This window comes from Gouania willdenowi, chromosome 17 (assembly GCF_900634775.1).
Source record: "Gouania willdenowi chromosome 17, fGouWil2.1, whole genome shotgun sequence".
Lineage (NCBI taxonomy): Eukaryota > Metazoa > Chordata > Actinopteri > Blenniiformes > Gobiesocidae > Gouania > Gouania willdenowi.
This window is the reverse complement of record NC_041060.1, coordinates 2,185,354-2,208,211: the sequence shown is the minus strand read 5'-3', so window position 1 is coordinate 2,208,211 and position 22,858 is coordinate 2,185,354. Positions and strand designations below refer to the sequence as shown.

The 22,858-nt window shown below is 35.7% G+C and overlaps 1 protein-coding gene across 6 annotated transcripts in view; it reads left to right on the top strand.

Annotated features, from left to right (window-relative positions):
* LOC114479680 (uncharacterized) overlaps positions 1 to 22,858 on the top strand; it is a 63,264-nt gene that overhangs the window by 27,079 nt on the left and 13,327 nt on the right. For all 6 annotated transcript variants that reach the window (XR_003676007.1, XM_028473489.1, XM_028473488.1 and 3 more), the window contains exons 32-58: positions 400 to 559; positions 820 to 903; positions 1,090 to 1,227; positions 1,290 to 1,406; positions 2,074 to 2,166; positions 2,358 to 2,581; positions 3,629 to 3,822; positions 4,554 to 4,784; positions 5,635 to 5,864; positions 6,883 to 7,047; positions 8,392 to 8,472; positions 8,939 to 9,146; positions 10,465 to 10,619; positions 11,445 to 11,557; positions 11,638 to 11,719; positions 13,605 to 13,745; positions 13,827 to 13,989; positions 14,902 to 15,017; positions 16,021 to 16,149; positions 17,088 to 17,174; positions 17,734 to 17,847; positions 17,929 to 18,087; positions 18,190 to 18,351; positions 18,421 to 18,583; positions 20,045 to 20,262; positions 21,249 to 21,341; positions 22,291 to 22,495. Coding sequence is in view for 5 of the 6 variants with exons in the window: in XM_028473489.1 (XP_028329290.1) it covers positions 400 to 559; positions 820 to 903; positions 1,090 to 1,227; positions 1,290 to 1,406; positions 2,074 to 2,166; positions 2,358 to 2,581; positions 3,629 to 3,822; positions 4,554 to 4,784; positions 5,635 to 5,864; positions 6,883 to 7,047; positions 8,392 to 8,472; positions 8,939 to 9,146; positions 10,465 to 10,619; positions 11,445 to 11,557; positions 11,638 to 11,719; positions 13,605 to 13,745; positions 13,827 to 13,989; positions 14,902 to 15,017; positions 16,021 to 16,149; positions 17,088 to 17,174; positions 17,734 to 17,847; positions 17,929 to 18,087; positions 18,190 to 18,351; positions 18,421 to 18,583; positions 20,045 to 20,262; positions 21,249 to 21,341; positions 22,291 to 22,495 (4,025 nt within the window). In the remaining variant the exon portion in view is untranslated. The remainder of the gene's footprint in view (positions 1 to 399; positions 560 to 819; positions 904 to 1,089; positions 1,228 to 1,289; positions 1,407 to 2,073; positions 2,167 to 2,357; positions 2,582 to 3,628; positions 3,823 to 4,553; positions 4,785 to 5,634; positions 5,865 to 6,882; positions 7,048 to 8,391; positions 8,473 to 8,938; positions 9,147 to 10,464; positions 10,620 to 11,444; positions 11,558 to 11,637; positions 11,720 to 13,604; positions 13,746 to 13,826; positions 13,990 to 14,901; positions 15,018 to 16,020; positions 16,150 to 17,087; positions 17,175 to 17,733; positions 17,848 to 17,928; positions 18,088 to 18,189; positions 18,352 to 18,420; positions 18,584 to 20,044; positions 20,263 to 21,248; positions 21,342 to 22,290; positions 22,496 to 22,858) is intronic.

The following is a 22,858-nucleotide window of genomic DNA, read 5'->3' as shown; positions in this document are numbered from 1 at the left end:
ATATAAAATGATGCATAATGAAGAGCTCCAGATACTGCTGAAAATAATGGATCCGCTGTGTGCAGCAAGGAGTCGCCATAGGATGGATGTTCTCGTGGGATTAGTATCTCGATAATTCAGAAAAAAATTACTCTGAAAAACTGAAAAAATGTCTCCGAAACAGGAAAAAATTAGTCTGAAAAAAAATTAGCCCAAAAAACAAACCAAAAAAATGTATTATTCAGAAAAACTGATTAATCACATTCATATTTCAATTTGTAACAAAAACAAGGAGGCAAAAATCAAAGTAACGGAGTAAAAGTATGTTTTTGAATTTTTAAATGTAGTGATATAAAAAACGCGACACCTCTGGAAGGTGACGACTATAAACAGCTGAAGGAGGATTTCACTCTCACACAGACAGCCCCTGCACTTCTTCCCTCACACACTCCTCCTGCAGCAGAGCTTCACCATGGACCTCCTCAAAGGCCTTTACATCCTGGAGACAAAGGCTGGTTTCCATGACGACAGGGAGCTGGTCCACACCCTGACTCTGGGCTACCGGCTGCCGACTCCTTTTGTGAGTGTTGTCTGGTGGCTGAGAGAGAAGTGAAGACGTAGCTTATGATAGTTTTTCCTTGTGTGTGTGTGTGCGTGTGTGTGTGTGTGTGTGTGTGTGTGTGTGTGTGTGTGTGTGTGTGTGTGTGTGTGTGTGTGTGTGTGTGTGTGTGTGTGTGTGTGTGTGTGTGTGTGTGTGTGTGTGTGTGTGTGTGTGTGTGTGTGTGTGTGTGTGTGCGTGCGCGCGCGTGCGTGCGTGCGTGTGTGTGTGTGTGTGTGTAGGTGTGCTCTGCCCTGATCCATCCTTTCAGCTCCAGCATTGTTCACACACACTCACAAATGTGTGTGAACGTAAGCATCAACCAGGTAAATATTCAACTTCAAACTCCTTTAACAACAGGAAGACAAAGAACCACCATAAACCAGCAGCTACAGATGTAGATTACTACCACACCTGATTTTTTTTTTTTTTTAGTTTAGTTCAAAGTTGATCACTTTTCACTGTAAAAGTAAAAACGTATATTGTAATTATACTTAATATTTCTTCTTTAGACTCATAAAGAAATCCAATCCAGGTTTCGGGTCGGGAGCAAAGACAGACTGACTCTGTTTGGTGAAATCCAGTCCAACCGTTTGGGTTCAAGTCAGGAAATGTTAAAGATTAAAGTCAACATGTTCAATCAGCTCCAGGTAAACTAAGCTCTACACCCAGATAGGTGTAAAGAAATTAAAATATTGTTTTTCTGTCACAGCTGAATCTGCCTTCCTCTGCTTTACTGGAAGGAGACGTTCACTGGAAACCATCAGACAGGAAAGACTTTGATTATCAGGCCAAAGTGAAGCTGAGAGTGGAACGACAGGAGTGTAGAGTGAGACAAACACACACGTCATCCATTATTTTTAATTATTTATTTATTTCTTTTTACCCTTTTTCTTTTCTTTTTTATCCTTTTCTTCTTTTTACCCTTTTTTCCTTCTTTTTTAATCAATTTTTTTCTTTTTGTTCTTTCTGCTTTTTTCCCCCTTTTTCTTCTTTTTATTTTATTTTTTATCACTTTTTTTGGTTTTTATCTTTTTGTCACCTTTTTCTTTTTCTTCTTTTTTCCCTTTTTTAAACCCTTTTTTTTCTTCTTTTCATTTTTTTGTCACTTTTTTTTTTCTTTTACCATTTTTTCTTTTTTTTATGTTTTTTGTCACTTTTTTCTCTCCTCCTTCATTTTTACCTCTTCTTTATTTTGTCTTTTTGTCACTTTTTTCTTTTTCTTCTTTTCCATTTTCTTCCCCTTTTTGTTTTTATTTTTCTGTGTTTTCTTCTTATCTTCTTTCTTTCTTACTTAACCTTTATTTAACCATGCAAGGATGGATTAACAACGCAGTTAGAATTTAGGAATCTTGCCTGGAACGATTCTTTCTTTTCTTTTTTTTACTTTGTTTTTCATTTCTATTTGTTTTATTTTCTCTACTTTCATTCTTTTTATTTACCAGTGTTTCTGACCAATGACTTGTTGTTGTTGTTGTTAATGTTTCTTTGATCAGGTTTCTGTTCATGTGAACGGATCGTCAGGCAGAATCAGCCTCTGTTCTACTCTCAGTCATCCCTTCAAATCAAAGATTCCCAAAACGTTGGAGGTGAACATCTGGATTTTCTTTGTCTTCTTGTGTGTTTTTAATGTCATTTTGTGTATTTTTGATGTCATTTAGTGGTTTGTCTTTTTAATTTTTGCTGTTTTTTTCTGAAATTTTGCCCATTGAAGATAATTTAATTCCCCCCACGCTTCGAGCCCATCACCCATTAACAGAGCACCGTTTCCTGTGTGAAGGTGAGCGCTGCTGCAGAGCTCTCCACTGTTCCCGGTAGAGGAAGCAGCTCCGTACGCGTTCGGGCCGATGGGAAGGACGCGCTGCTGCTGCACGCCCAGACGTTCCATTCCCTCCACAGAGGAGAGAGAGCTGTGGAGCTGAAGCTGAACGTCTCTCAGAGCCTCCTCCTTCCTACCATCAGTGACCTGCAGCTCAACATGTCTGCCAACGTGTCCTCTAACAGGTTTGTTCATCCTGACTCTGCTCACACAGGCCCTCATTTATACATTCAGGTCTGATCGTACGACGTGCGTTCAACCGTATTCACGCAATGCTTCATTTTTTTTATCAATTCTACGCTACGATCAGGTCAGATCTCACGTCAGGTCTGACCTCGTATCTGACTGAGACTGAAAATAAAGTATTAAACAAACCTCAGCATAAGCAGACACACATTTTCAACAGATTATTAAAACTCTTTAAACTAGATAGAATTGATTAAAAAAGCTTACATTATAACTGATACCACTTTATTGGTTTTCCTTTCATGGAATACCGTATAACCCCGATAATTAACTCTGCTACCGAGCCAGAGTGTATATGTTCACCCAGTGCACACACACACACACACACGCACACACACACACACACACACACACACACACACTGCTGCTTTTTGGAGTCACTTTTGTATATTTTTCTGTTGTTTTTTTATGCCATACTTGTCGTTTTTGCATTTTGTATGTCATTTTGCATATTTTATTAATAAACACAGACAAGGGACATTTTGTAATTTTTAAGGCTTTCCTCTTTTTTAAAACGTTTTGATGGTTAATTACTTTTAATGTGATATTTATGGCCTAAAGTGTGCGAACTGAGGTTGATATAAACATCAGATCCATGTGTGTGTCTCCAGGATCTTTGTTGTGAAGTTGTTCTCAGTGCACACAGGGGGGCAGATGTCAGTAGCTGATCCTCTTTAACAGAGCGTTTAAATGACCTCCTTTAAGTCCAGTTTTCACGCGTTTAAAAAGCACTTTTTTGTTTTGCTCCACCTCAGATGTAAAGATGCTTATTTTCATCTTGGAAAATCTTCTTTTCCTGCTTGACCTCAGTGGGCGGGGCCTCCGTAACAGGAGGGCGTAACGTGTTAATGATGATCAAATTCAGATGCAGGATTTATCAACACCTGATCATTTGTACGCTGGGATTGGTCACTCAGATTTGCATCCAAGGGCCAATGTCTGAGTCTCCGTATGTTTGAAACGTTTTCTTCTTCTTTCCTCTTCAGCGTGTGTCTACATGGATCCTTCACACAGGGTCACAGAGCTCTGCTCGCCCACATTAAAGCGTCACTAAAAGCCTCTCAGGGCGTACAGATCACTGTGACTGGAGACTTAAGACACACCATGACACAGACTCTTCGTCTTCCTCCTGTTCTTGGGTTGGACGGAGCATTTGGAAAGATCGACGATTTTATTGAAGGTGAAAATTCACTTTTAGAAGATAATCAGACTACAATAAACAAGACTTTCTTTTATTTTTTACCCTTTTTATCTTTTTTTCATGCTTTTTAACTTTTTTTTCTTTTTCAATTCAAATGTTTTTTTTCTTTGTTTTACCCTTTTGTCTTTTCATCATCTTCTATTTATATTTTTGTCACTTTTTTCTTGTTCTTCTTTTCCACTTTCTCCTTTTTTTTTCTTTTTTTTAATCTTTTTCTTTAAGCTTTTTCCTCTTTTTTTGTTTCCTAATCGTTTTGTTGCTTTTTTTTTCTGCTTTTAATCTTTTTGTCACTTTTTTCTTTTTCTTCTTTTCTGTTTTTTTTTTCACTTTTTTCTTGCCAACTTTTCTCTTGTTTTTCTTTTTTTTTGTCACTTTTTTCACGCTTTTCTTTTTTTCTTTCATTTTTATTTTAGCAGGCAAGGACAAATTAAGAACACAGTTTTAATTTAAAACTGTTGCCTGTAACAATTCTTTCTTTTCATTTATTCTTTTTTAAAAACTTTTATTTTCATTTTTTTATCTTTTGGCATTTCCCCCCCCCCCCAAATTTTTCTTTTTTTGGTAATTGCTTTTTGATGACTTTTTGCTTATATTTGTTTTATTTTGTGTGTTTTTGTGTAATTTTTAGATATATTTTTTTGTTGTTTTGTATCTAATAATGTACTTAAAATGGAGCAGTTCGAATTATAAGGACTTTTTGTGTGTGACAGGACAGCTGAGAGTCAGAGTGATGGAGACGTTGTACAGCCTGGAGCTGCTGCATCAGACGCACACAGACAGAGACGATGAGGAAAACTCATCCAGCGGCTCACGTGATTGGCTGTGTGTTACATATGGGGCGGAGTATTTATGTGTGAACATGAGTTGCCAGGTTGGGAGCGACGAGAAGGGAGAGTTTCACACACAGGTCACACATTCTTCCCACATCCTCAATGCCACAGGTGATTATATATATTTCACACAATATATTTTATTTCATTTAAAGCTGCTGGAGACGATTGTTTTTGTTATGATAAAGACATAATTTAGGCCTCATAGGGGCCTAAAACAAACTGAGAAAATGGAATCCACGTCCTGAAACGGAAAAATCAACACGGATTGAATAGTAATGTTATTTTTTTATTTATTTTTTTAACAATTTTAGCCTATTTTTGCTTATTTTTTACCCTTTTTCTGCAACTACACCAAACTTGCTATATTATAACCTATTTTCATTACTTTTTCTTGCTATATCTTTTTTCCTTTTAATGCATTTTTCTGCATTTGTCCCATTTCTGCCACTTCTCCACCAAATTTCAATACCTTTTCTGTACATTTTTTTTCATTTTCAAGTTTTTTTCAGCACTTATAAACCCTTTCCACCACTTTTACACCTAATGTCACATATGTTGACCCATTATCGTCACTTTTAACCTCTTTTCACCATATTTCATGCTTATTTTTGCCAATTTAACCACATTCACCATTTGTCATTCTTATTATTTGCCAGTTTAAACATATATATATATATATATATATATATATATATATATACTGTTGTTGGCGGCGGCGGCCGGGTGCGGGGAGCCGGCACTGCAGGGAGTCTACGTCCCACAATGCAATGTACTATATCTTTCCAAGGAGTGTTTAAAACAAACATTTGAGCTGAGAGTTCAACCTTTTACATGTTTCTTACATTTATTGATCTCTGAGGTCAACACTTTGTCTTCATCTGATTAAAAAAACGATCGTCTCCAGCAGCTTTAACTCATTTATTTCAGTGTGTTTTTCTTTCTTTTGGTTGGTTTTCAGGTGTTCCTGCCAACAGCAGCGTTCATCTGCTGTGGACTCAGAGCGATGGTCGACTGTCAGTCGAAGCGGAGCTGCTCAGTGGTGTTGAACGTCTCAGAGCTGAGTTGGATGGAGGGAGGACGGATGATGGAGTCCCTCAGTGGCAGTTCTTCCTCCATCTGCAGAACCGAGTCAAAGCCCTGCAGGACAGAAACATCTCAGGCTTTTATGAAGGTCGAGCACATTACCAGGTACGCCACCACGCCATCTTTTTAACCTCTTTGATCCCCAGCGTCTTCTCCGAAAAGCACATAATCGTAACAAATAACGTTTTTCAAAGCTTTTGCATGGCCTACATGGCTACTTTTTTTTTTTTTTCTTGAGATTGAAGTAGAACCCTTAGTGGTTACAGAGGATGTGAAATTATGGAAATATATAATACTGAGTGACAATAAATAATGTTTTAAATACAGAAATCTGTAGTCTGCATAAAAAATCCCCGAGAGATTTACATCAAATATGAAGCCAATTCTCAGTAGGGAAGGCTACACAAGCAGAAATAATTGAACTAATGTATGGACATCAACTACAGAAAGTTTGGTGGTAATAATAAACAATAGGCCAAAGATACACTGTAATATGTCATTCAAATTGATTCCACTCCTTATTAGTCTTATGTTTGCCCACTAGATGTTGCAATTTGGCTTGAAATAATCACATATTATCCAAGTTTGTGCTGTCTATTTTTGGTTCCACTCTTTGATGTCGTTATGCATTTTTTTTTTTTTTTAATTCAGCAACGCTTTGATCAATCAGAATGCTTGACACAGCGTTGTGATTAATTCATCAAAATATGGAGTTTTATGCACATTGGAGAAACTTTTAATAAGAAACAACAAAGATAAAACACAATTTGCCTTCATAGCTGACTTTTGCCGCTGTGTATTTTCAGATTTTGTGGCATTTCTTTAGTAGGTAACGTACCCGACCTGTATATCAGTGGTTCAGCTTGGCCTGTTGGTTCACGTAGGCTCTTGCAGTAGAGCTCTGCGTTTATTTCGTGACTCACAGTAGTGAGAAATCTCGAGTTGTCGTCTCTGTGTGCTGTGGTTTTTTGTTCTGACCTTGGGTCGGCTACAGTTTTAGCTGAGTTTCGGAGGATTATGGAGAGGTGTAGAATGTGTGATTTCATTCATTCTTTACAACATTTAGTGTTAAATGTTACAGAGCAGAAAGGTGCTTTTTTATTCTTCCTCTCTCCTCCATCAGCTAGAAACAGACGGACTGAACACAGGCCTCGTCGTTTACGTAGAAAACGTGAAGGTGGTGGATGTTGTGTTTAAAGTGGGAGCAAAGAACCAAACAGCTGCGATGGCTGCGTCTTTACAGCATCATGTGATCCTCCTCCAAGGACTGGTTCCCTCCTCTTTACAGGTATCGCTCACAAAGCTCATATTACATATTCGTCATCACCGTTAGCACTGAATGTACGTAAGCAGAGATAAACGGAACGCTAACACACAGTATACCTGTGTACTCTAAGGAACCACAACCACACACACACACACACACACGGGCAACAAGGCAGTCAGACAATAAATACACAAAATGACTCAGAAAGCACACGAAATAAGTGAAAGAAAACAACAACAAAAACACACAAAATGACTCATAACACAAGAAATGACAAAAAAAATACAAAAACAAAACAATTACACAAACAGAAAAATGATAAAATTACTTCAAAAAACATACAAAAGTACAGAAAAATACACAGGACAACGAAAAATACACAAAATTACTCTGAAAACTCACCCGATTACTACAAGTACATAAATAAATAGTTGAGACATATACGAACGACAACAAAAACAGAATTACACTAAGAACAACTGAAATACACAACTTTACTCTAAAAGAAAGATTACAAATAAATTACTCAAAAATATTGAAAACTTACAAATTACACAAAAAATACCTCATAATGCCTCATAACACAGAAAACAACATATGCATATACAGAATAACAGAAATATATACATAACAACAAAATTATGAAAACCCAGCAAAATTACACAAAATAAATCCAGAAGACATACAAAATTACAGTAAAATACTTAACAAGGACAGCAACAGTACACAAAATGACTACTAAAACACAGAAAAATACAAAAAACAAGAGAAAAACACCTGCAAAAATACACAAAGAACAGCTAGAATACAAAACTATTATTCAAAAAACACACAAAATGACAAATAAATTTCAAAAAAAATTACAAAACTTACAAAAGTACACAGAAATTACTCCCAAAATATGCACAATTACTCATAACACAGTAAACAAAAAAATACAGAATGAGAAAAATTTACAAAAGAGCAAAATAATTACACAAAGAACAGAAAAAAGATAAAATGTCTCCAAAAACATACATAAGTACAAAAAATACACAAAAAAGACAACAAATACACAAAATTACACTAAACGCAAAAAAAAAACACCAAAATGACTTAGAACACACAAACACTAAAAATACAGAACAAAATATAGAACAAGTCCTGAAGCTTCCACTTTTTTAACTTTTATTAGATCATTCATGTTCTAATCCATGTCAAATGCTGGCACTGGTTTTATATGAAGATGCTGAACTAAAACTGAAATAAAAATGTTCTAATATTTTAATAAAAGACTTATTTTTATTTAATCATGCTCAGGTTTTTCTCTGTTCTATGGAGTGGATCTAAGTAGATGGGCTTATATTTTCCTGTTTGTTTTCACAGATAAGCTGCACGGGGGATTTCTCTGAACAGCTACTCACTGCTAACTGCTACGGACGTGTGGAGGAGATGCAGCCTGTGGAGGTACGAGGCCTCAGCGCTTGGGATGGAGGCGGAGCTCTGGAGAACCTCATGTTATGGTTTCATTTATTCAGACAACTGTTCCTCAGGAAATCCACTGACAACTGCCAGTCTTTGTCAGAGGCGTCTGCTGATTGCTTTGATGTTTCATTTGAAGTTTTCCTTGACTTCTGCGTAATAATTCCAGCAAGATTATTTTTGAATTAGATGTTTAGGTTTTTATTTATTTAGACAACGGTTCCTCAGGAAATCCACTTTGATCTCCTGACATCTGACAGTCTTCGTCAGAGGCGTCTGCTAATAGCTTTGATGTTTCCTTTGAAATTTCCCTGACTTCCGCGTAATAATTCCAGCAATGTTCTTTTACTCCATGTTTCGACTGTCAACTGGCAGTCCTCGTCAGAGGCATCTGACTTTCGCGTAATGATTCCATAAAGATTCTTTGTTGTCTTCTTTCTTCCATGTGCAGGTCTTCCTTTCTGTTGATGGACTTTTATCTGGACGCTACAGGGCTCAGCTCACCGTGACAGTGGACAGACTAAAGCTACTGAGCTCAGAGCTAAACATCAGCGCTGCAGATGGACATCTGGCTCTACACCTCTCAGCTTCTCCTCTTAGTTTCAATCAGACAGAACCAGCGCACATGGTGGACGCTGTTCTCACAGCACAGTTCAAAGGTCAGTTAAAGTCTGCTTTGATTATGGAGTCCTTAAAATTTTTATCTTCATCACGTTGAAGATTGTTGGATTATCATTTAATTTTCCAGACTTTTGTTGTTTTCTTTTTCAACTAATGCATCAAAAACAGAGATGGGCCACAAAAATGTGATTAATCACGTTATTAGAATCTACCGTCATTTAGATCCAACCTCTTCTTCTCATTGTGTATGTTTGTTGTTTTTTTGTATTCTTTTATTGCCATTTTGTGTATTTTCTGTGCGTTGTGTGTTTTTGGTATCATTTGGTACATTTTGTGTGATTCTTTTTTTTTTTTTTTTTTTTTAATTTATTTATTTTTTTTGTGTTTTTGGAGTCATTTTGTGAGTTTTTGGTTGTTTTGTAAAATGTTGAGTGATTTTTTGTCATTTTGTGTGTTTTTTGAATCATTTTTTTTATATTTTTCTCAAATGTTGTTTTTGTTGGGTTTTTGGTTGTTTTGTAGGATTTTAAGTTATTTTGTGTATATTTGTTATCCCTTCGTGTTTTGTTTTTCTGTAGCTTTGTATCTTTTTTGAAATTGTTGTATTTTTTGCTGTTTTCTGTCATTTTGTGTGTTTTTGTTGTCATTTTGAGTTTCTGTTGTTTTTTGTTGTCATTTCATATATTTTCCTGTCATTTTTATATTTTTTTTGTTGTCTTGTGTTTTTTCTCTCATGTATTTTTGGCGTCATTTGTGTTTAGTTGTTGTAATTTTTGTTGTAGTTTTGTGTTTCTCTCTCATTATATGTGGTTCTGTTGAGTCATTTTGTGTGTTTCTGATGTTTGTGTTTTTTGTCATTCCATGTAATTCTGTTATTTTTGTTGTCATCTTGTGTATTTTTCTCTCAAATGGGTTATGTTTTGTGTGTTTTTGGTGTAATTTTGTGCGTTTTTGTTCTTTTTTTTTTCTATCATTCAGTTTATTTTTCTTGTTGCCGTTTGTTTATTTGTTGTCATTTTGTATATTATTTATATATTATTCTGTTGTATCTATCTTGTCATTTCTGCCGTTTTGCTATTAAGCTTTTTTAACTTTTTGTGTTTTAATGTCATTTTGTGAATTTACTTTTGTTTGACGCAACAATATTGCTTTGCGGATTTTTCAACTTTAATCCAATTTTAGTCGTGCAATCTCTAAAATATGACAATAGATGCAGAACAAATGAGACGACATATCAAAGTATGTATATATTTACAACTGAAAGTCAATAGTGATGATGAAAATGGAGCTTTACATAGAATGTAAAGAGAAATGTTTGGTTTCATGTCTCATCCTCCTCACTTTGTTGTCATGCAGGGCCGATACAAAGCTCCTCCGTAGACGTGCACAGTCCAGGGTGGAGGGTTCGTCTGCAGGGCGATGTCGGGGGTTTGGAGACACACGGAGGAACCAAAGAGACCAGGCTGACGTTAAAGCACACCATCAAAGGACGAACCAGTCCGGCCCTGCAGGTGAGACCAGCCTGTGACCAATCAGAGAATGCCATTAACGCAGGAAACAACTAAGATTTTGTGGGTTTTTATTGCCATTTTGTCTATTTTTACTGCTTTTTCTGTATATATCTGTTGCCATGTTGTGTGCTTTTGTTATTTTATATATTTTTCTCCCATTTGTTATTCATTTTAGGGTGTTCTTTTTATGTTTTGTAAAATTTTAGCTTATTCCGTGTATACTTGTCGTCCTTTTCTGTATTTTTTTCTGTATATTTGTATCTTTTTTTAAATTATATTGTGTATTTTTGCTGTTTTTTGTCATTTTGTGTGTTTTTGGTGTCATTTTGTGTATTTTTCTCCCATTTTGTGTTTTTTCTTTTTTTGGTTGTTTTGTAAAATGTTAAGTGATTTTTGTGTGTTTGTTGTTCTTTTGTGTATTTTCTCTGTAGATGATTTTTGGATATTATATGGTGCATTTATGTATATTTGTTATTTTTTGTTTTAGTTTTCTGTAGATTTGTATATTTTTGGAATTAAGCAGTGTATTTTTGCTGTTTTTTTTTTTTGTCATTTTGTGTTTTTAAAATCATTTTTTTATATTTTTCTCCAATTTTGTGTGCTTTCATTGTTTTTTTTTTGGTTCTTTTGTGCATATTCCTTGTCCTTTCGTGTATTATTTCCCTGTAGATTTGTAGTTTTTTGGAATTGTATTGTGTATTTTTGCTGTTTACTGTCATTTTGTGTGTTTTTTGGGGTGTTCTTTCCTTTGGGGGCTGCCAACCATGTGTGTTATGCTATGGTTTTATTTCTTCACATCATGCCGTGGTCTGACTGTGGGTGCAGGTGGAGGCCTGGGGGAGACTGAGCTCATCACAGCTGAGATGTTCCATGGCTGTAAACCCTGAACTCAGCTCATCACTCGCTCTGATTGTCCAAGGAAACACTGCATCGCACAGGTAACACGCACACACACACACACACACACACACACACACACACACACGCTGACGTAGGTGATATGTGCTGTTTTGTCCAGTAAGGACCTGATGGTGAAGGTGGTCCATAACGTCCCCCAGATGTTGGTCCATCTACCTGCTCAGCTTAATGTTCGTTCTCAGGTGAGCTCTTCTTCTCTTCCTGTTGTTTACCTGAGCATCAGCTGGGATTTTGAAGTGATTTTGTATCTCCTCTTTCATTTTGTATATTTTTGTGGTCATCTTATATTTCTTTCTCTCATTTTGTATGGTTTTTTGTTTTTCTATAAGATTGTTTTGTGTGTTTTTGGAGTCATTTTTCTTGTCGCTTTAGATATTTGTGTTTTTAATGTTATTTTTGTCCTTTTTGAAGTATTTTGTGTTTTTTTTCCTCATGTTTGTGTGTTTTTGTTGTCATTTTGTTTTAGTTTTGTGTGTATTTGTTATTTTGTCTTTTTTTAAATCAGTTTTTGTTAATTTTTTAATTTTCCTGGCATTTTGTACGTCTTTGTTGTTGTATTGTGTATTTTTGTTGTCAATTTGTATGTTTTTATAGTTATGTGTGTTTTTGGAGTCATTTTGTGGATGTTTGAAGTGATTTTGTAATTTCTCTTTCATTTTGTATATTTTTTGATCATCGTGTATTTCTTTCTCTCATTTTGTATGGTTTTGTTGTCATTTTGTCATCCTACAGGCATTTTTATGTGATTATGTTGTCACTTTGTACATTTTATCGTCATCTTTTGTCTTCTTGTTGTCCTTTTGTATATTTGTCTCTTGTTTTCTATATTTTTGTTGTAATTTTTTTTTAATGTTGTGTATATTTGCTATTTTTGTCCTTTTTGAAGTAATTTAGTTTTTTTTGTTGTCATTTTATGTATTTCTCTCATTTTTGGGTGTTTTTGTTGTCGTTTAGTGCGGTTTTGGAATAATTTTGAGTATTTTTGTTGTCATTTTGTATGTTTTTGCAGTTATGTGTGTTTTTGTAGTTGTTTTCTGTTTTTTTTATAATAATAATAATAATAATAATAATAATAATGACAGAGAAAAGAAGTGAGTGGGTGGTTTACACATTAAAAAATGGGTGAAACAGGTGAGTTTTGAGAAATGATTTGAAGGATGGAGGTCGGTGCAGTTGCGGATGTGGCTTGGTAGGGCATTCCATAGGGTGGGGGCAGCTACAAAGAAAGCTCTGTCCCCCCAGGTTCTGTGCTCGGTCCTGGGGACAGTGAGGAGGTTTGCATCAGAGGAGCAGAGGCTGCGGGAGGGAGTGTAGGGGTGGAGCAGATCTGTGAGGTAGGAGGGGCCTGATTATTAAGGGCTTTATAGGTGAGAAGGAGGAGTTTGAATTCGATGCACTGAGGAAGGAGGAGCCAGTGGAGGTTTTGGAGGACAGGGATGTGTGTGGGTGAGGAGGCGGGCAGCTGCGTTTTGGATGTATTGGAGTTTATTTAGGAGTGTGGAGGTTGTACCAAACAGGAGCTATTGCAGTAGTCAAGGAGGGATGTGATAAAGGCTTGAGTTTCAGCAGCGGGGAAGGAAAGTGAAGGACGGAGACGAGAGATGTTTTTGAGGTGGAAAAAAGTGGTTTTCATGATTTGTTTGATGCGGTGTCGAAGGAAAGGTTATTTTCAAAAATGATTTTTATTGTTTTGTGTATTTTTGAAGGGATTTTGTATATTCTTTCATTTTATATATTTTTGTGGTCCTCCTGTATTTCTTTCTTTCGTTTTTGTTTTAGTTTTGTGTATGTTTGTTGTTTTGTCTTTTCTGATTCATGTTTGGTTTTTGGTTTATTTGGTCATTTTGTTTTTCTGGCATTTTGTATGTCTTTTTTGTCGTTTTGTGCGTTTTTTAAATAATTTTGTGCATTTTTGTGGTCATTTTGTTTTAAATTGTCTATATTTGTTATTTTGTCTATTTTGGAAGTAATTGTTGTGTGATTTTAATTGATTTTCTGTGTTTTATTTCTGTTATTTTGTGTGTTTTCCCTCGTCACATGTCCTGTTCTCCATCCTGTGTGCTCCAGCTGACTCAGTCTAACTCCAGTGTTCTGGTTCTGGTGGAGGTCTCGTCAGGCAGGAGGAGGAGACTGTGGGCTGTGTGTGAGCTCTCAGCCAATCAGAGCAGACGTAGTCAGGCTCTGGAAGTCAAACACTCGTATCCACAGGTAAAATAAACATGGATGATTTATACGTGACAATTGTAGTAGCCACACGTGTCTGTGATGTGTGTGATTCCTTCCTGGAAGCTGAAACCTCTTCCCAGGACGGTGGTCATGAGGACCACGATGGACGCCAGGGGGTGGAGCTACGAGCTGCAGCATGGGGTGGTGTGGGGCAGTCAGGAAGTCAACGTGTCTGCTCTGTATTCGGCTCCACCTGCCCTGCACATGGGCAACAACACCCTGAAGGGTAAGTATTTATTCATTCATTCATTCATTTTTTCATTCATTCACTCATTCATTTTTTTTTTTTTTTATTAATTCATTCATTCAAACATAAGCTCCTGTTTGTTGACACTAAGTTATTTTGTGTATTTGTTGTATGTTCGTGTATTATTTTTCAAAGGATTTGTGTGTTTTTTGGAATTATATTGTATATTTTTTGCAGTTTTCTGTCATTTTGTGGGTTTTTGTTGATTTTTTTGGTTGTTTTGTTAAATGTCAAGTAATTTTGTGTATTTTTGTTGTCCTTTTGTGTATTTTTTCTGTAGATTTGTGTATTTTTTTGTAGATTTGTGTGTTATTTGGACTTATGTTGTGTGTCTGCTTCTTTCTGTCATTTTGTGTGTTTTAACTTATTTTGTGTATATTTGTGGTCCTTTCATGTGTACATTTTCTGTAGATTTGTATGTGTTTTGGAATTATACTGTGTATTTTAGCTTTTTTCTGTCATTTTGTTTGTTTTTGGTTTCATTTTATATATATTTTTCTCCCATTTTTTTTGTTTTTTTGGTTGTTTTATAAAATGCAATGTCATTTTTTGTACATTTGTTGTTCTTTTGTGTATTTTTTTCTGTGGATTTGTATGTTTTTTGGAATTATGTTGTGTATTTCAGCTTTTTTCTGTTCTGTTTTCGTTTTGTGTGTTTTATTTTATTTTGTATACACCTGTTGTCCTTTTATTTTTCAGTAGATTTGGAATTATATTCTGTATTTTTACTCTTTTCTGTCATTTTGTGTGTTTTTTGTCATTTTGTTTATTTTTCATTATTTCGTGTGTTTTTTTTGGAAAATATTAAGTATGTTTGTTGTCCTGTCGTGCATTATTTTACAGAAATGAATGAATTCATTCTAATATGAGCTCCTGTTGGTTGACACTCAGTGCAGATCAGCTGTGTTCCACGTGTGAGCAGCATGGACGTCACGCTGCAGCGTTTCCTCCATGGACGACTTGACAGTGTCTCACTGGGATGGATGAGACACGGCAAACTGGAGCAGGTCAGACAAAGTGTGTCTCCTTCACCCTGAAAAATAATGGGACGTCTGACTTGGTCGTTTGTGTCATATTGTGTTTCCTTTTTTTACTTTTGTCAGCACTGACCACTTTACGCTGATGTTAGAGGCAGAAAACCATCTAGAACCCATTAGTTTCACCTGATCGACTGCAGAACAGAGATGAACAACCTTTATCACATTATTCATGTCAGCATTTAGAATAATGACCAACCTGTGCATTAACACAGGAAACAGCAGAGGCTTTGTGTGTTTACGTTGTTTGGTGTATTTATTGTTTTTTTCCCTGTATTTTTCTGTCATTTTGTGTGTTTGTGGAATCATATTTGTGTGCTTTCATTGTCATTTTAGTTTTTTGAAGTAATTCTTTGTATTTTACTTTTGTTTGTTGTCATTTTATGTATTTTGTTTGTCATTTTGCGTATTTTTGTGGTTTTCTGCGTGTTTTTGTGTTTTTTCTTTCACTCTGTGTTTTTAGTCATTTTATTGTATTTTTGTTGTTAACATTTACACAAGAAACCAAATCATTTTTTGTATATTTTTGTGTTTTATGTTTTTGTTCTTGTTTTGTCTTTTTTTTGAGTCATTTTTGCTACTTTTTTGTTCTAGTTTTGTAGATTTTCTGTCATTCTGTATATTTTTTTTTTGGCTATCTTTGTGTCATTTTTGTTTTTGTGGATTTTTTAGAGTAATTTTGCCTAATTTTTTTGTTTTGTGTGTTTTTGGAGTTGTTTTGTATTTTTATTTTTAGTTATTTGTGCATTTTTTTATGTTTTTGTCTATTTTTTGTTTATCTTGTGTCATTTTATCGACATTTTGTGACTTTTTTTTGTCTTTTCTGTATATCTTCTTAATCTTTTTTATAGTTTTTTTGTGTTTTTGTTGCTGTTTCTGTGTTTTATTGTCCTCTAGTTCCCATGTTGGCTTGTCAAAGTGCCTCTTGTTTCTTATGCTGGTTTAGTGTTTCTTTCTTCTCTCCTGTCTGAAGGTTCGAGCTCTGAGCTCGTGGAGTCGCTCTGAGGAGACGAATGAGACAAAGCTGGAGCTGACGCAGCCTTTCTCCTCCTCGCTACGTCACCTGTCCGTGCACACGCTGACACACAGCAGCCGTCAGCAGGTACAAGAACATCATTATTTATCAGATAATTACTTCAATGGGTCAAACACTTTCCACAGCCATTATAGGCTAAGTTTCAATTACAAAATATATTAAATTAAACAATAAAAACAACCTGCTTTGGTAGAGAAATGGTTTAACTTTTGGAATGAGAAAATAATATATTTACAAGTGTGAAAACTATCGTCTAAAAATACTTTTACAAAAATGAAAACCAGCTGTAAAGAGTTAATTACACTCTCAAAGGGAAGTAAAGATGTTGGTCACATTAAGAAGGCTTTAAAATGATAATTATAAAATTAAAAAAAAACATAAAATAATTAAGAATTAAAAATAAATACATTAAATGAAAAAAATATATTAAAAATGGAAAAAAAACAAACAAATTTTTTAAAAATGAAAATAAAAAATAAAACAAATGAATGAATTAAAATAAATGAATAAAAAAAAATATCAATTGTCCTTTATTTTATGATTCAGATCAGTGCTGTTCAAAAAGAGTAATTTCAGAATGAGTATGCCCGAGTTTGCACTTCCATGTATCAATGATATATAATTAAAACTATTTGATATGAACACAAAGAAAGGAAATAAAATAAAATAAACAAATAAAATAAAATACGTAATAATTGAAAATAAAAATCTAATAAAAAATTATAAAAAATCATTAAATAAAATATGAAAACAAAATTAAATAAAATATAAATTGTCCTTGTTTATTTTATGATTCAGATCAGTGCTGTCCAACTCATCTTATATGAACCACAGATTTTTGGTCTGAAAACAAGTAATTTCAAAATTAATATTCCTGAGTTTGCACTTCAATGTATCAATAATATATATATATGTAAGTAAAGCAGCGACAATATCCAAGTAATAAGTGACAGACAGTGAGTGCTTTCCAGGCCCTAATAACAGTGTATTTTGGTTGTGAACAGACATTTTTGTCGTGGGACAACATCTCCATCAGTCTGGACAGGAAGTGGCAGAATAACTCCAGCAGGGGGCAGGCGTGTGCACAACAGGTCAGTGATGGTAGTAGATCACAGATAGACTAGTTTGTCTGATCTGAGGGTCACATGATCAACATTCATATCAGCATTAGAATAATAATGAGCAATCTGAGCATTAATACAGGAGACAACAAAGAGTTTGAGCTTTTTTGGAGCCATTTTTGTAGTGGTTATATATATTTTTCTATCATTTCTGTTTTTGTGTTGTGGTTTCTGGAGTCATTTTGTGTATTTTGTTGTCAATATGTGTGCATTTTTGTTGCGATTGTGTTTTTTTTTTCATTCAGTGTTATGTATATCATTTTCTACTTTTGTCTGTTTCTGGACTCAATTTGTGTTTTTCCTGTCGTTTCAGTGTTATTGAAATCATGTTTTGTATTTGTGTTTAGGTTTTGTATATTATTCTTAGATTTTTTTTGTTTTTGGAGTCATTGTATGTTCTGTCATTTTTGAAGGGTAACACGTATACACAAAATAACCTACATTTTTTACAAAGCAACAAAAAAAACAACAAAAATGCACAAAACAACTTAACATTTTAACATTTAACACTTAACCTTTGTGCGTGTAGACAGCCTCCTCCGTTAAAGGATGTGTGTCCGTCGTCCAAGAGGGGAACTTATATTCACAGAATGCAGAGCTGAAATGGGACAACAGGAGTGTGAATCAAAGCCTGAAATATCAGGTAAATCATGATTTAAACAAAGGTTTAAATAAAGAAAAGAAAGAGAAGTTTGTACAGTTTGTGTTCCCGTGCTGTCGTTAGAAAGCTCCACGGTCGATGCATCGTCTCCAGCTGAGCATGGAGCTGGACGGAGCGTCTCCTGCTCCGTGTCAGTCCCACTCTGTACTGGTTAAAGTTCAGACCAACCTCAGGGATCGTCTGGATCACTGGGTCCTGCTGGGGGTGTGTCCTCTACAGCCTGTGAGTCCAAACCTGCAGCAGCAGCAGCTCAGTCTGTAGTGGCTCTGTGTGTAGTTTGATCATCTGTGTGTGTGTGTGTGTGTGTGTGTGTGTGTGTGTCAGACTGTGTCGTGGTCAGGATCCCACAGACTGAACGTAGACCAGAAGGTTCTCTACTCCCAGTCCCGCCTGTCGCTGTCAGGACGACCGACTCACTACAGCTTCACCCTCGGCCTCATCAACTCATCCAACGCTCAGACGACCAACATCACTCTGTTCTCTGAGGTTAAACATCCAACACGTGCTCGTCCATCACCTATAAGGCTTATATTTATATATGTTTGTGTGTCTCAGTCTAAGGTGGGGAACTGGAGTGTGGAGACTGGGGCCAGTCTTCTGTCCTGGTCCAGAGGAGCAGGACTTCAGGTCCAGGCTACCATGGACCACGTGGAGAAACTGTGGATCAGCACGTTGATGGAGGGCAGATGTTTTCACACCACAGCCGGCTTCAAGAACGGTAAATAATGCACTTTATTTTGAAATGTGTGTTTGCAATGTTTGCATCCATTCTGTGCTTTTTTGTCTATAGAAATACCTACAATTTATGAGTTGACTTTATAGAAAAGAGACTTTTGCTTTTGTTTGTTTTATTTGTAAAGCGTGGGAAAGAAGACAAACCTTTTTGTATCCAGTTTGAGAAGTTTTGTGCAGGATGTTGGTGAAATTGGCCCATAACCATCTGTTTTATTGCTTATGTTGAGTCAGTGTCTTGTAAGGCCATGTGGGCTGGGCACAATCCGTGTATCATTCGCTCATTCATTTTTCATTATGTAAGAAAAACATGAAAAATGAAAAAAACACTCATTATTTGATTATTTTTTTCCAAAACCAAAATGAAAAACATCTTGTTTTTCAAATTCAAGCTCTTTTGCTTCAGTACAGAAAACGAAAAACGGAAAACAAACACCTTTATTCGTTTTCTCCATTACCGATTTGCCAAAGTACGTGACCCGGAAGTGTACACTCATCCGACGCTAACGGCTAACAGAATGACCAAAAACATAGAAGATATCTACAAAAACACATGAAGAATAATAAAATAATACATAAAACAAAAATTCATTAAACAACAAAAATGACAGCAAAATATACAAAGCATCAACAAAAATGACTAATAAGACACTAAACAGTAAACACCCACACTATTAAAAGAAAAAAACATACAAAATAACAAAACAATACACAAAACTGACCAATAACACGAAACGTGAACACCAACAAAAATAACCTAAAAATGTACAAAACAACAGAAACACACAAAAATGAGCAATAAACCTAAAAACACACAGAAAAAACAGAAATATACAAAACAAAAATACACACAATATTAATAGCAGAAATACAAAAAAAGTCAGAAAAATAGACAGAAAAACTACAAAACAACAACAAAAGTGTCCAAAACAACAAGAATGCACAAAAATAACAGAAAATTTTACAAAGCGATGACAAAAACACACAAAATGACTCCAAAAACAGAGATAAAACACGAACACAAACACTTTCTTGTTTCCTGTTCTCGGATTATTCATCATTATTCTAATGCTAACATTAATGTTGATCATGTGACCCTCAGATCAGATGACATCTTTTTTTGTTCCTCAATGTGATAAAAGTTTCCCATCTCTACAGTAGAGCATGACCTTCTTTATTTCATATTCTACATAAAGTGTTTGTATGATAGACATAAAAGATCTGTTTTGTGTTGTTTAAATCTAATTTAAAATACAAAGTGATGACAAATCAAATCATCATCTTTTTTCTTATGCTTTTACGCTCTCATAATGTCTGCCTTTATTCTCCCGGCTTTTTAAGTGAATTTGTGCTCATTTGTTTTTAAACCTAAATGTTCTTTAATTCTAAACTTCTGACACAGTGTGAGAAAGAAAAATGAAATGAATTAAATATGTTGCGTTAACAGTTTCAGGTGTGAACAGTGAGCATTACAACGTGAAAGCGTGCGTGGAAAGGAATCAAACTCTGATGCTTGACGTCAGCGGCGGTGATGGTGGTGATGGTGGTGATGGTGGTGATGGTGGGGGTCAGTCTGACACTTTAGGCAGCGTGTGTGTGGGAGGAGCCAAGCAGAGGCTGTTCCTCACAGCGACTGGATGTTTGCACAGTTTAACTACAGCAGAGGTACGTCCAACATCACTACACAGCATCCATGTTGTGTGACAAAAATGAGTCCAAATACACACAAAATGATCGAAAAATACACAAAAATGACTCCACAAACACACAGTAAAATACACACAAAAAACTAAAATACTACAGAAATGACTCCAAAAACCCAAAACGACAACAAAAATACTGTAAAATGACTCCAAAACACACAAAATTACACTAAAGGAAAACAAAAACACCCAAAATGACAGAAAATTCACACAAAAAAATACCAATTGAAAAACGACTCAAAAAAAAATTAAATGACAAGGAAAGTATGCAAAAATGATTCCACGAACACACAAAATGACAGAAAATTACACAAAAAGACAAACAAAAATACACAAACAGGACTCCAAAAACCCAAAATGACAAAAAAAATACTATGAAATGACTAAATATTCACAAAATGACAGAATAATACACTAAAGACAACAAAAATGTGCAAAAACAACTCCATAAACACACAAAATGACAGAAAAACACACAGAAGATAACAAAATACACAAAAGTGTTATATTTATTTCAGACATGAACAATTAAAATTTCAAAACAGAAAAAGGAAATAAACAAAAACTGAAATAATTAAGGCTGAGGCAACATCTTCTGTCTGTAGCGATGCCTGAAAATGACTCCATAAACACACAAGACGACAGAAAAATACACACAAGACAACAAAAATACTATGAAATGATTCTAAATACACACAAAATGACAGATAAATACACAAAAAAACAACAAAAAGGAATCTAAAAACAAGCAAAATCATAGAAATACACTAAAACAATACACAAAAATGACACCAAATACACACAAAATGATAGAAAAACACACCAAAGACAACAAAATACACAAAAATGATTCTACAAAAACATAAAATGACAGTAAAATCCACACAAAAGACAACAAAAATAGATCCAGCTGTTCATTCCTCATCCGTGTTGAATCTTTTCACGCAGGAACGACTGGAATCCCTGAGTTCAAAGATCTGCAATAAACTGAGAGAGAGAGTCAGAAGAGTGAAGCAGCTGATTGTGGAGTTTAGGCGACAGGTAACACAACAACTACACATGTTTGTGTGACTTTAGCATGTTAGCATTGAGCTGTGTCTTTAGCATGTTAGCATCAAACTGTGTCTTTAGCACGTTAGCATTGAACTGTGTCTTTAGCATGTTAGCATCGAGCTGTGTCTTTAGCATGGAGCTGTGTCTTTGGCATGTTAGCATCGAGCAGTGTCTTTAGCATGTTAGCATCGAGCTGTGTCTTTAGCATGTTAGCATCGAGCTGTGTCTTTAGCATGTTAGCATCGAACTGTGTCTTTAGCATGTTAGCATCGAGCTGTGTCTTTAGCATGTTAGCATCGAGCTGTGTCTTTAGCACGTTAGCATCGAACTGTGTCTTTAGCACGTTAGCATCGAGCTGTGTCTTTAGCATGTTAGCATCGAGCAGTGTCTTTAGCACGTTAATATTGTGCTGTGACTTTAGCACGTTAGCATCATGCTGTGTCTTTAGCACGTTAGCATCATGGTGTGATTTTAGCAAGTTAGCATCATGCTGTATCTTTAGCACATTAGCATCATGTTGTGACTTTAGCACGTTAGCATCGTGCTGTGACTTTAGCACGTTTACATGGTACTGTGACTTTAGCACGTAAATATCATGCTGTGACTTTAGCACGTTAATATTGTGCTGTGACTTTAGCACGTTAGCATCATGCTGTGTCTTTAGCACGTTAGTAACATACTGTGTATTTAGCACGTTAGCATCATGGTGTGATTTTAGCAAGTAAGCATCATGCTGTATCTTTAGCACATTAGCATCATGTTGTGACTTTAGCACATTAGCATCGTGCTGTGACTTTAGCACATTAGCATCATGCTGTGACTTTGGCACGTTAGCATCATGCTGTGACTTTGGCACGTTAGCATCATGCTGTGACTTTAGCACGTTAGCATCATGCTGTGACTTTAGCACGTTAGCATCATGCTGTGTTTTTTGCAGAGCAGAGACAACCAACTGCTGCAGGAGCTGAGTGTGTTGCCTCTGCAGCTCTCCCAGCGCGTGGACACGCTGCTCGTGCACAAACACACGCGCCCGTTGTTTCTGTGGCGCAGCAGCTCGCTACGTCACCTTCTCACCCAAAGCCTGCCTCGGTTCCTGGCTCTGCTGCAGCACGCCTCCATCCTGGCACAGCAAGAACTGAAGAGTGAGAGAGTGTGAAAGAGACGTGTTTGATCACATTTGTTCTGATAAAGATAGAAACATTTTCTCCCACTGATCCTAAATGATAAACAGGGTCACACAGGGTGCTCCTCAAAGATCACAGATAAAAGTTCAAAGCAGGAGGTACTAGACGATTCATCACAATCCCAAATAAATTCAATAGATTCAATCATTGGACGACTGCTGTAATGGGATTTATAATAATTACATCAGGCAAAAAAAATGATCCTTTTAATGTAATTTTGTCTTGATTTGTTGGTCTTATCAAGACTCTTATTCAACTGTTTTTTTTTTTCCACACACACAAAAATAAGACTAAAAACACACTAAATGACAGAAAATTACT